At 46.6% G+C, this 12,102-nt stretch overlaps 1 protein-coding gene across 1 annotated transcript in view; it reads left to right on the top strand.

Moving 5' to 3' along the window:
* The window catches only part of CMTR1 (cap methyltransferase 1), a 650,563-nt gene that overhangs the window by 505,949 nt on the left and 132,512 nt on the right, over positions 1 to 12,102 (top strand). Inside the window, exon 20 of the mRNA XM_078647373.1 lies at positions 11,732 to 11,800. Coding sequence (XP_078503499.1) covers positions 11,732 to 11,800 — 69 coding nt within the window. The remainder of the gene's footprint in view (positions 1 to 11,731; positions 11,801 to 12,102) is intronic.

The following is a 12,102-nucleotide window of genomic DNA, read 5'->3' as shown; positions in this document are numbered from 1 at the left end:
CAAGAAGGTTCAAAATCATTCCCACTGAGCAAACTAGCACAGGAAATCTGGCAATGGGCAGTATGCCAAGCAATCAATCTGCAAACAGTTCATCTACTGGGAATATACAACACTACAGCAGATCAACTGAGCAGACAAAACAACTGCTCCCACGAATGGGAGTTGAAACACATAACAGTACAATACATCTTCAATCTCTGGGGAATACCAGTTATAGGCTTTTTTGCTGCAATACAGAACTAGAAATGCCAGTGCTTTGCCTCGAGGTTTCCTCACCACCTGTAAAAAGGGAATGCCCTGTCGCTCTACTGGTCAGGGACATTTGCATACACTTTTCCACCAATACCCCTAATACAAAAAGTACTGGAAAAGGCAAGGCAACTAGGAAAAAACCTAATTCTCATTGCCCCTCAATGGCCAAGACAGGCATGGTACTAAAGTCTGCTAGAACTGTCAAAATCTAAACGGACAAAGACCTATTGACAATGCAACAGGGCCAAATCTTTAATCCAGAACCAATGATGCTACAACTAGCGGCTTGGCACCTGAGTACATAGAGTTTGGCCCCCTATGCCTGCCTCAACGAATTATGAAAATTCTAAAAGAGGCAAGGAAACAAACGACAAGAAAATGCTATGCCGCAAAATGGAAGCGATACACCACCTGCTGCACAGCTGACAATCAAATTAACTCAGTCAACACACAAGAAACAGTTATCATATACCTGACTCATCTCCTGGACAGTCACATCAACTACTCAAGCATAAAGACGCATCTTGCTGCTATCGTAGCATACACCAGAGAAAAAACATGCAAAAGCTTCTTCACAAGATCGGTCATAAAACAATTCCTAGTGAGTGATCTTGTTGACTGCCTAGGTTAAAGCTGTTTTTTGCTGAGGAGGAGCAGTTTGTGTGGTGCTGTGAGAGACTATGGTTTTGTAAATGTGTGGTTTGTAAATGTGTGGTGTGGGATGCTTTTGAGAGTGGTGCAAATGGTTGAGATGATTGGTGTTGAGTGAGTATTTTGGATGTGAATGATGTTGTGGAAGTGACCGGATCACACTTTACAACACAAAGAAGTGTTCTAAATGACTGTCTATGGAACATAATTAGTTCTGTTAAGTGGAGCAGTGTGTTAAGTGGCTGAGATTCGGTGAATGGTGTGGGCAAGTGAGCTTGAGTGTGAGAAGTTTTTGTTGTGTGAAGATTTAAGTGACTGTGGCCAGTGTTGTTGGTGGGTTTCACAATGATCCCTGTAAGTGGTAGAATGTGAGAGGTTTCAGTGAGTGATGTTACTGGCTATGCTTCATTATGTATTGGGTGGTAACTATCTAGAATATCTATGACAGAGGGACATTGTTTGGGTTTACACCTAAAGAGTAACAATTGAAGGCCCAAGAAGTACCACAGCTCCCTCTGCCACTTTAGCATCTATGAACATGTGCCACTTTTACAGACTTAACAAAGTAGAGATTGCTGTGCCACACATGTGGCCTTTAAAGAATTATCTAAAAAATGCAGTAAGAGTACATCAAAGGCAAGGGATTTACCATTGAGCTGTCACTCAGGTTGACCAGTTAAGGTTGTTTGTCATATATATCCTTGCTGCTTGGAAGACATTGAAATGAAATACCTATTGTGCTCATTTATGGCTGAGTTCCCTATTTTCAGTCAACTGTACACGGTCTTTGAAAGCTGATGTGGCTTGCTGTCACCTTACAATACAGAAGCAGGGGAGGTGGAGATTAAGCACCAAACTGCAGACCTGAGTGCTGTTACCACTGCTCTGCATGAGAACACAATATATGTAGGGGATTCCACAGAGGAACATGAAACTAAGTGAGAGTTGGGCTTTACACTTGTAATGACTTCCCTAAGTAAAGAAATCTTTAATAAACCATATTTGTAAACAAATGCATTTGAAAGTGAAGGCCTAAACTTTCTGTTTTTGAGAGATGATATATCTGCATATGGTTCAACCAAGTCCCATCTTCACTAGCCTTAGGGTGGACTATTATGGTGGCTATTTCTAGTTATGGGAGGTGGTGACCTTTTTGAGCTGCCTCCAGGTATAAGCCACGGAGGTGAGGGAAGAGGATCTCGTGAATATTCTCCGTAGTATTTTAGGGGGTAGCCCACAAGTCCGGGTGTCTTCCTGTTTTGATTCCTGATATCGTCTTTTGGATTTCTTCTAATGAAATAGTTTCATTTAGTGCAACTTAATCCAGGGCAATGCTGTTCGTAAGGTGGTCGGGGATGGCCTGCATCTAATCTACTATAATAATCAATGAATGCCAATGCTATCCTGCTTGAGTTGAATCTGATGGAACATGTTAGATCAAGTATCTCCGGGATTTTTCTGGTAGCCATGTCTCTGGTGGCAAACCAGTATAGCTGTTTGCCGGCAAGCCAGTAGGGCAGTTTGCCGGCTTTGTCCCCCGTGTTCATATATGTTGTGCGTGGAGGCTCTCTGCAACATTGGTGTGCTTCCTCCATAGGTGTTTGCTTGTGATTGGCTACAGCTCCTCCAAGATTCATCTGGAGTCTCTCGATTAAATTTTGAGAAATTGGTCATTCTAGTGAGAGGATTCAGGCATCCAAGACTGTCTCCTCCCACTTGTGGTCCCTCTCCATCAGTCGTATACAACTTTTGGCCATTCCACAGATGATTGTCTTACCGACCGCCAGGCCTCCCCACCATGCCCCCCCCTGCGCGCCCGCCCCCCTCCACATCCCCCCATAGTGTACCTGCGAATGCCACAGTCCCCATATTAGAATTGATGTAGGGCTGTAACTCAGTGGTCCAGAGATCTGTGCATTGGCCATCCTGGAAGTCCCGAATTGGGCCTTCGCCGGAGAATGATCCGCGATATCCCTGGGTAGAATCTCCACTCTGCTATTATGCAGGACATCATTTGTAGGAGCCAGGAGTAGGTACATTTGTGAGCATGTCCCATGCGCTGCTGAGGAGTGGATCTATAGCCTGTCTGTGGGGTGCCAGATCCACCATACATCATCGAGTCCCAAGGAGTCCATCCAGCCCTTCAGTTGTTTGAACTCAGTCATTCTATGTGCTGTTGAGGTGCTATTGGCTGCTATGTCAGGGATAACCAGGGCATTATTGCCCCCCCCCCACCCCTTTCACCAATGATGGTCATGCCTGCAGGTAAGTTTGTGAGCGTTTCATTGAGAGCTGAATGGGTTTGATACGTTAGGTGAAGAGGGATATATACGTGTAGAATGTTGTAGTGGTTCCCTTTCTGGAGACCCCCAACCCTCTGCCCAGGGGGTCGGTGACAGTGTTCAGGACAGGGAAAGGGAAGGATTGGTGTAGCAATATGGCGACCTCTCTGGAGCCCCTTTTAAAGCCAGGGTGAAAGACCCTATCATACCTGAGCCGTTTCAGGAAGAGGCAATTGGCGCCCAACAGGTGGGTACCCTGCACTAGGAGTACTGAATGGAGTAAGTGTTTGGCATAGTGGAGCACACCAGTCCTTTTTATGCGGCCCAGGAGCCCATTTACATTCCATGTCATGACTCTATGGGTTATGAAGCTGTTAATAGAAGGTGGATTGGTTTTACTCCTGTGGGGGACGGCTGTGGTAGGGGAGCTTTGTAGTTTGGGGAGCTGGTAAGTCGACATAAGTTCCTTTGTGTGGTGTGAGGGATCTCTCACGCCATGTGTAGAAGTAACATAAAGCAACAAAAATACAAAAACTCAATAAACAACCCAACCCCCCCAATAACCTCCCCCTCCATACTTCCTTCTCCCAAAGCATCTGTCACCCCTAACTCCCCAAAGTGAGAACTATAAAAAAAAAGCAAAGGAAGAATGTAAACAATATCCTAGGTGTGGACCTTCTTGTGTGTACGAATATTCTAAACGTGCTGCTGCCGTAGGCGTGGGTTCCAGTGACTAGGTTCATGGGGTGGCCCCTTTATGGGTCGCGACTTCTCTGGTGGGTGGATGGTTCAGTCTCTCGTTGCTATCCAATGGGTTGTTTTTGGCCTTTAGGGAAATTGTTTTGTACTGTTGTTTCCTCTCTGATCCAGTCGAGTCTGAGGAGTTGGAAGCTAGTCTGAGTGTCCTCCAGAATTTAGTTTGACATTGTTGCTTACGTTGCATGGTGGAGGGATGCAGGGAGGTGCATGATTTCAAAGAGACTGAAACAGTTCTTCAGTTGTGCGCTGTAAGAAACTGGCTCTATATAAACTGCACCAAACTGGGGTTCAGTGTGTATAGAGTCCAAGGGTCTCCAGAGGTTTTGCCGAGGCTAAAGTTAGATGGAACCTTACTCTCTAAAGTGAGAGCTTGGTCGAGCAGTAAGGCCGTATCAGAGGACAGTGTATAGCATTTTTTGTACACACTCAGTCAGCAAATGGTCTCACACACTCAAGAACTGAACTCTAGGCCAATTGTTTTGTATAAAAAAATATACTGTTTTATTTCTAGAACCAAGCAAGCCTGGTGCAGGTGAGCCTAACAATACTTTTCAGTAGTAAATTACTTGTATGAACACAGTTCAAAATAGCAGTGTAACTTGTACTGGTTTTGGTTACAGTTTTAAGAAAGCAGTTTGCAACACATTGCAGGTATGGTACATTCAATTGAATGGGCTTCTTTTTAAGTAAAATGCAGTTAATTACTTTTCAGATTACTTTTACTAACACAGGACTGGATCCTGGATTCAGTCCCGGGACATTTCCTGAAAACAGGGGAGTAAATGCGTTTTGGTTAAAGGTACGAATCTTAAGGAATATTATTGCAGTTCAAAAGTTGACACCTAGAAACTTTTTCACATCGAATCACCAATGTTATCTTATGGGAGGAAATTCACTTAGCAGGTAAGTTAGGTTCATCTTTACTTTTTCTTACTCAGTGCTGGATCCTGGATTCAGCACTGGGACATTTCCTGAAAACTGTTGAGAAAATGCTTTTTGGTTATTCGGCTGATTTTTAAGGAATATTTGCAGTTTTCAAAAGTCAACACAAACTTTTTGGGAGAAAAAGTGTCAATGTTATCCTATGAGGAAAAATGAGTTATCGGTTTCAAGGTAAGTAATTGGTCTTTTGAGTTAGGGTTCTGGAGTTAGACTCAGGCGTCTTCCAGGGTCAATGATGCACTGTTGTTGCACCCCCAGTGCCACTCGGGCGGCCGGGTGCGGAGTGTTGAGGCCCAATGTTATCCATTAGGGGATAGGGGGATTCCGGTTGGTGGCTGCTGGTAAGCAGGCCACAGGGTTGTGGGAGCAAAGCTCCTAGGGTTAAGCTCAGGGCACGTTGGGGACCAAATTAGCACCAAAGGGGCACCCTCAGCTGAGCTAGGGTGCAGGGTGCTGTTTTGAGGTCGGGTGCCCTGTTGATTTCAATAAGAATTCTCCAGGACAAAGAAACACTGCAGGCTCGGGGACGAGGATCTTCCAGGAGTAACCACCACTTCGAGAGGTAAGTTGGGATGTAGAGGGATGGTTAGGCACCGCTGGGTTGGGCACACAAGGCCGTGGGGAGTCGGGTGCAGGGGTGCCTTTGGACATCGGATTTTCTTACCCGCTCTGGTCACGGTAGGGGGGCCCTCAAGATTGAGGCTGCAGGTATCTTCTGGAGGCTTGAGGCAGGTCAGGGGTCACCGGATATCGGGTCAGGATCGCCGAGGGGACCACCGCGTGATGTTTGTTCACTCAAACACGGGTCGGGCTCGGCGGGTGCTGAGTGGATTTGTGGTTCCTGCTTGGCACCAGAAGCTGCAGTTCAAACACGTCCGGTGTTCACGGGAGGAACAGCTTGTGAAGTGAATGCAGGCAGGTCCTCTGGGGTTTGGGAGGTTGCTGGCCGCTGGACACGCCGGGATTTCGCAGGAGCAGGTTCGAGGGGAGACAGGCCTGGTGGACTGGGGCCAAGTCAGTGGGCGGCGTCCTCTTGTTAGCTCTGCACGGCTTCTCGTCCTTCTTTTCTTGTCATTGCTGGATCTGAGAAAGGAAGGTTCAGGCTGCCCCTAAATACTAAAGGGGTGTTACATGTAGGTAAAGTTCAGGGACCAATGGGTCCCTTCCCTGTGGTGGGTACACCCCCTATTCTGCCACTCTCCAGTGGGAGGGGTGCAGGAGCCTGTCCCTGGTTGGCTTGGTCCCCCAATCCTCAAGATGACGGGAACTCAAGGTTGTACTTCACCTCGCCTCCCCCACCCTTGGGGTGGAGTTGGCACAGGTGGGTACACCTCTCTTCCTCACGTATTTTTCCCGCTGGATCTCCCGCCCAAAGTAGGGGGTAGAACCAGTGTGGAACAGTTGCTGAGTACAGCAAGTGGTCTGGAGAGGCTCACAAAGGCGGTATGCCTTTGAAGCTTCTCTTTCGTGAACCCTGTCCATCCTGGGGAAGGAGGCTTGGCACCTCGTCCCAGGATGTGCATTGTTTCAGGGCCCCAAGAGCAGCATGCTCTCAACCTAGGGGTCCAGAAACATGTCTGGGGTTGGCAGCCTCGGCAGCTACTCAGTCAGGTCACTGGGAGTTGGTCGAGTTTCAGGGGGCATTTCTAAGATGCCCTTTGTCGTGCATTTTACATTAAATCCCACACTGGCATCAGTGTAAGTTTAATGTGCTGAGAAGTTTGATACCAAACTTCTCAGTCTTCAGTGTAGCCATTATGGTGCTGTGGAGTTCGTAATGACAACCTCCCAGCACCATATACTCTTAATGGCCGCACTGCACTTACAGTGCCCAGGAATGGACCTGGGTACTGTAGGGGTACAGGGCTCATGCACCTGTACCCTCACCACTGGCATAGGGCACCCAGCTAGAGGGGTGACTGATGTATGCCGGGGCAGTGTTTTGTGGGCATGGCACACAGGGATGTGTGGTACAAAAGGGGGTGGTGATGGACAGAGCATCTGAAAAATCAAACACTCACACCCAGTCAACAGATCTGGGTTTAATCCATCACCGTTCTTTAGCCCACTCTGCCACCCCAGTTCAGACAATGCCAGAAACCGGTCCTCGGAAGCTTGAGTCCGGTAGGCATGGCTTGGCAGTTCGGGCTGGACTGTTCCCATGAGGCACAGGGTCAGACTGATTTGCATATGGCCATGTCTGAACTGGGGTGGCAGAGTGGGCTAAAGAACGGTGATGAATTAAACCCAGATCTGTTGACTGGGTGTGAGTGTTTGATTGGTTCAGATTCTCCGTCCATCACCACCCCCTTTTGTACCACACAGGGATGTGTGCCATGTCGACTCTTTGTTTTATTCTGCACCAAGACATGCAGCCTGCCAAGGCAATGTGTATGTATGTCAGGGCACAGGGCCTCTAAGGGTGGCACAATAAACGATGCAGCCCTTAGGGGCCTCCTCTAGTCACAGGGCCCTGGGTACCTAGGGTACCATTTACCATGGGCTGACATTTGGCCAGCGATGCCAATTGGGTTTAGGCTTCAATGCAGTTTTAGGGAATGAACACAGGCCCTTGGTACCTGTTTGGCAGGAGCCCAAGGCACACTCTGTCAAAAGCACATCAGCCATTCAGCAAAAAGTGGGGGCATACCTTGCAAGAAAGAGGGCACTTTCTCACATGCGCCTTCCGATTGGATTTTCGGTTGCCAAGTCCCCATGCCACCTCCGGAGTTTCGAAGAAGTGGGAGTGGCCTTCCTGGAGAAACTTGAGTTGTGCTGGAAAAATAGGCATATATTCCAAGGTCCGAGTTTCTCTGAATTTGTCATAGGAACATTACTTATTTTTAGTCTCCCTGGTATAGCGTTGTAAGATCATAACGCAGGTTGATTGATGCATTAGTGTGCCCTTCTTGAAAGAGGGCATCCCTGTCACAGTAATTGATTTGTACAATCATGGGGTAGGGGGGCGGCGAGCTGATCGTGGGTTGAGTTGGGTAAAGGATCGGTGTGCTTGTTCAGTGTCAAACAGCTGGGAGAGGCTACCTTCTGGCTCCCACTTAGAAAACCACGTTTTCAAAAAGTTTGTTACATCAAGTGCTTCTGTGCTCTCCGCAAGATCAATACATTTTCGGTGGTTGTATTGCGACCATTTTTCTGCATCTTCAGCTCTTCAGTCAAGAGAGGCAGTTTGCGTAGCAATTTTAGCAGTTTGTTCTTAAGGGAGGTGATCTAGTCTTCAACAGTGTACATTCTGTCTTAGGCAACACTGTGGGTGACATTGCAGAGACCTTGGCGCAGAAGCGATACATCCACCCTGACACTGCCGATTTTAGTTTCAACTATTTCATGGGACGCCTGAATGGCATTTAGTATAGTTTAAAGGTTCGCAAGTACCATATTTCATGGGGCCTGGAGAGTCGTGTATCGTGGCCCAGTTCCTCCTGTAGGGGCAGTGGTGAACTTGTATCTTGGTATGGATTGTATTGTAAAGCCTTTGTCTTTCTCCATGGTGCGTTGCAGATAGGTGGGGTTACTCAGTATAGCTTGTTCGGAGCTCTCTGTATTGGACAGTCTTCTTCTCCCGGCCTGCTTTCCCTTGCTATTAGGGGCAGCATGGGCAGCCGAGAGCAGCAACCATGCATTCAGTTAATGGTGTATTCAGTCATTCCTCTAGGAAAGCGAATGGAGTCAGTAGTGTTGTGCGATTCAATCCCGTTGTGTCTTGGGTTTAAAGCGTGTACTTTTGTAGCCCACAGTGTAAATGTCGGTTGGCCAGGTGGAGGTTGCATTCCTACATACGGCTATTGAGGGCACCCAGGCTCTTGTAATGTTTTTGGTGGTATAGGTGGCCCCCTTGTGGTTTGGTTATTTAAGGAAACAGGCTTTTTTTGCAGATTTACCCTGACTTTTTGTCCCCATTTTGACTACTAGGTACTGGTGTAATTGTTCTAAAATACCCTGAGTCCTGCTAAATAGACATCGGTGCATGTTCACCGACCCTAAAGTGATGCAGGTTTTATTGACTTTTCCCCAATTGGCATAACCCACATATTTGTAAATCCCTAGTATACGGTACCAGGGGTACCTAGGGCCTGTAGGATGAGGTGTCTATCGTGGACTGCAGCACGGGTTGTTGCCCTCCTCCCCCTCCCTTGAGTACGAAAAGGTAAAACATGGCTGTCGGTCTGCTACTGCAGTCTAGAAGTGCAGTTTAACACTGCTAACTCAACTTTGCCATTTAAAGTACGGGCAAACCTCCCTTTCTAACATATGTAAGTCACTACTATGGCAGGCCTAACAAGCCCTAAGGCGGGATGCTGTATGTACTTTAACATGTTTCAGAAGTAAAACCCCTAGATTGCCGTTATTACTGTGGAAAGGCCAGTAGCCCAATTGGCAAGTGCAGACTTAAAGACTGGGCTGAGGAGCTCTGAGTATCGAGAGAGGAGTATCGCCATGTTGGGAGTGAGCAGAATGGTGCATCCTGGGACAGCCTGATGCCACACTTTCCAGGAAGTGGTCATCTCGAGGGAGGGAACCTGGAACCCAATTGGCTACCAACCACATCATACCCTGAGGGTATTTTCTGAAGATAATTAGAGCCCCCCCCCCTAGCACCCAGAACTCAGATCCCTATCAACTTGGAAGCAGGACCGAAGAATGACTGCCCTGCTGCACTGAAGAACCAGCAAAGAGATGTTGCACCCTCAAAGACTGCACCTGCTGGATAGCAAAGCGAAGGACTGTGCCTGCTGTGTCCTTCTCAAGGGGAAGTTGTCTCCAGGGCCCAGTCAAGCCAGAGAACTCCAAAGGCCAGCTGCCTGACCTCCTGTTCGCAGTACAAGGACACAACAGCCGAAGAAGCCTGCTGGGGCAAGATGGTAGCCCAAAGTCTTCAAGGCACTACCACCGCTGCCATGCATCCCCAAGGACCAAGACCCGATGCACAGAATTGTACCAGAGTGTGAAGCTCCTTGGGGGGGGGGGGGGGCAGCTAGCAGAGCGTTACTGGGAGCCCCAGAAGGTGGGTTCTCCACCCAGGAAGGATTGGCCTGTGACCGCAGCACCGAGCAACTGGTAGTCCACTTCGGCCAGACCAGACAGGACTTCTTGTCACGTCGACCCTGCAACTAAGACACTCTCACCATCTTCTTGGACCAAGGCATCCTTGCAGAAAGGCCCCTCGTCGACCGCGACACATCTACAGCATCCTTAGAGCATCTTCAGCATCCTTCATCCCTTGCATTAGGACCACTCTAGGAATCCATTGCAACACGGATAAAGTACCTGAAGCTGCTGAAGGACTGCTTCTTTTGTGGAGGTAACTGTTCCTAAGGACCTTGCTGGTCCCTCTGACTAGCTCCCTGCCATAGTTGGTTACCCCAAGTACATCTAACCAACCACATTGACACTTAACCAAGTGTCAAATTTGTTGAATTTGCCAATGCTTGTTCAACGTGGTTGAGTGAAAGATGCCTTGATTTAGTATTACTTGTAAAATCCATATCCTGGAACCCTCCAGTGGATCTTATTTGTTCCAGTGTCTTAAATTCTCATAAAAATATGATCTATTTTTTATAAATTGTTGTCTGATATCTTGTGTAGTGTCGATTTCTTATTCAATTGTTTTGGTGCAGTCTAAATGGTTTACACCTGTTCCTCTGTAAGCCTTGCTGCTCAGTGCCACTGCTACCTAGGGTTGCGCTGACGGTTTGACAGACAAACCCTAAGGGTCCTAAAGGGGTTGATAAGTGTATTACACAGTGAGGCTGCACAACTACACCATATAAAACACCCCATTTACTCACAGTGCTCATGCAGCGGTCTCCTCTCTAGGCCGGGGAAGGGTGCATCTCCAGCGTTGGACCACCCAGGGCCCACGCAGGGGGATTCACAGAATTAGGTACTGGATTTACTCTGTAGTGCTCAGGGATTATTTAGGATGACATCTTAGTGCCTATAAACAGTCCACAACAGATCAGATGGTTACAGATTTGAAGAAGGTCCAGGAGCGTGATTACTGCGCCTTCACTATCCTAACCGGATAGACCACGCCCCCCATGTTTTAGATCTTTATAATGAGAAACTAATGGAGCTCATAATGTTCGGCGTGTAATCCCAGACCTCAACATGATTCTTGTTGTCACTTCTTGTGGGGTCTGCCCTATATAGTGCGTAGATAACAGTTACATGTGTTACAGTAAATCACATTTCTTGTATTGCAGTTGGAAAATGTGTTGTTTATTGGCGGTTCAATTTAAGCGAACTTCTTTATAATAAAAAATTATTGAAACTTAATCGTTTTCTTTAGTGCATATATGCATGAAGGCTTCTTGATGCTATGGAGGACTGATCGCTGCATATAACATTTCAGAATTAAAGACACTTTTCTACTATTAATGCAACTGAAGATGAGTTCACATTATGTAAGGCTTAGTACCAGTGTTTTCCCATTTATACAAGATTGTCGTCGAATTGTGGGTGTGGATGTTAAGCAACAACTACTTCTGGTCAGCAGCCTATCTTGTAGTAGGAGTTCCAATACACAGATAAAAATGGTGATAGGATTATTATGTACTTGTCATAGGTGGACATTGCATGACAAAGTGGTGGCCCCTTTCCCGTTCATCTAACTATGTGTATGATCCAGTCTGGATCCCCACTCTGTACTGGTTGAACATCGTCGAATGAACAAAGAAAAGGAACAAATAATGGAAATCAAACTGATTATTTGTGGTGAGGACAATGTTGAGTCATTTAAAAGTGAATTACTTAAAGGCAGTGGAGGCTGGTGCATGCTATTTAAGATATATTTTTGTTGTAACTGTTTCTTTTGTTTCTTTTAGGATTCAAATGGCAGAGAAATTTGTAAAAGCAATTTCAAAACCAAGCAGACCTGACATGAATCCAATTCGGTGAGTGCTTTGCTTGATATATTTCCAAATTGTATGCTGATAACTACAGAGAAGATGGGATGCAATGCAAGTCTGTGGCCTCAAACCTGTGGTTGTCACTGGTAAAAAAAAGAATGGTCACCTTCATTCTTTTAGTTATACATCTCATTACCATTTTCAATGCTTTCCCTGACAAAAATGTACACAGCATGTGCAGCTGTCTTTCTGAACATTCTAATTCAGGGTGATATTATAGAGTTGCTTAGATGTTTATGGAACATTTTTCAGTTGTCTAGTTCGTAGAATTTAAAATCAAATGTTTA

The sequence above is a fragment of the Lissotriton helveticus genome, chromosome 6 (genome assembly GCF_964261635.1).
Source record: "Lissotriton helveticus chromosome 6, aLisHel1.1, whole genome shotgun sequence".
NCBI classification, from domain to species: Eukaryota; Metazoa; Chordata; class Amphibia; order Caudata; family Salamandridae; genus Lissotriton; species Lissotriton helveticus.
The sequence above is the reverse complement of the archived record's forward strand: the minus strand, read 5'-3'. Positions and strand labels throughout refer to the sequence as shown.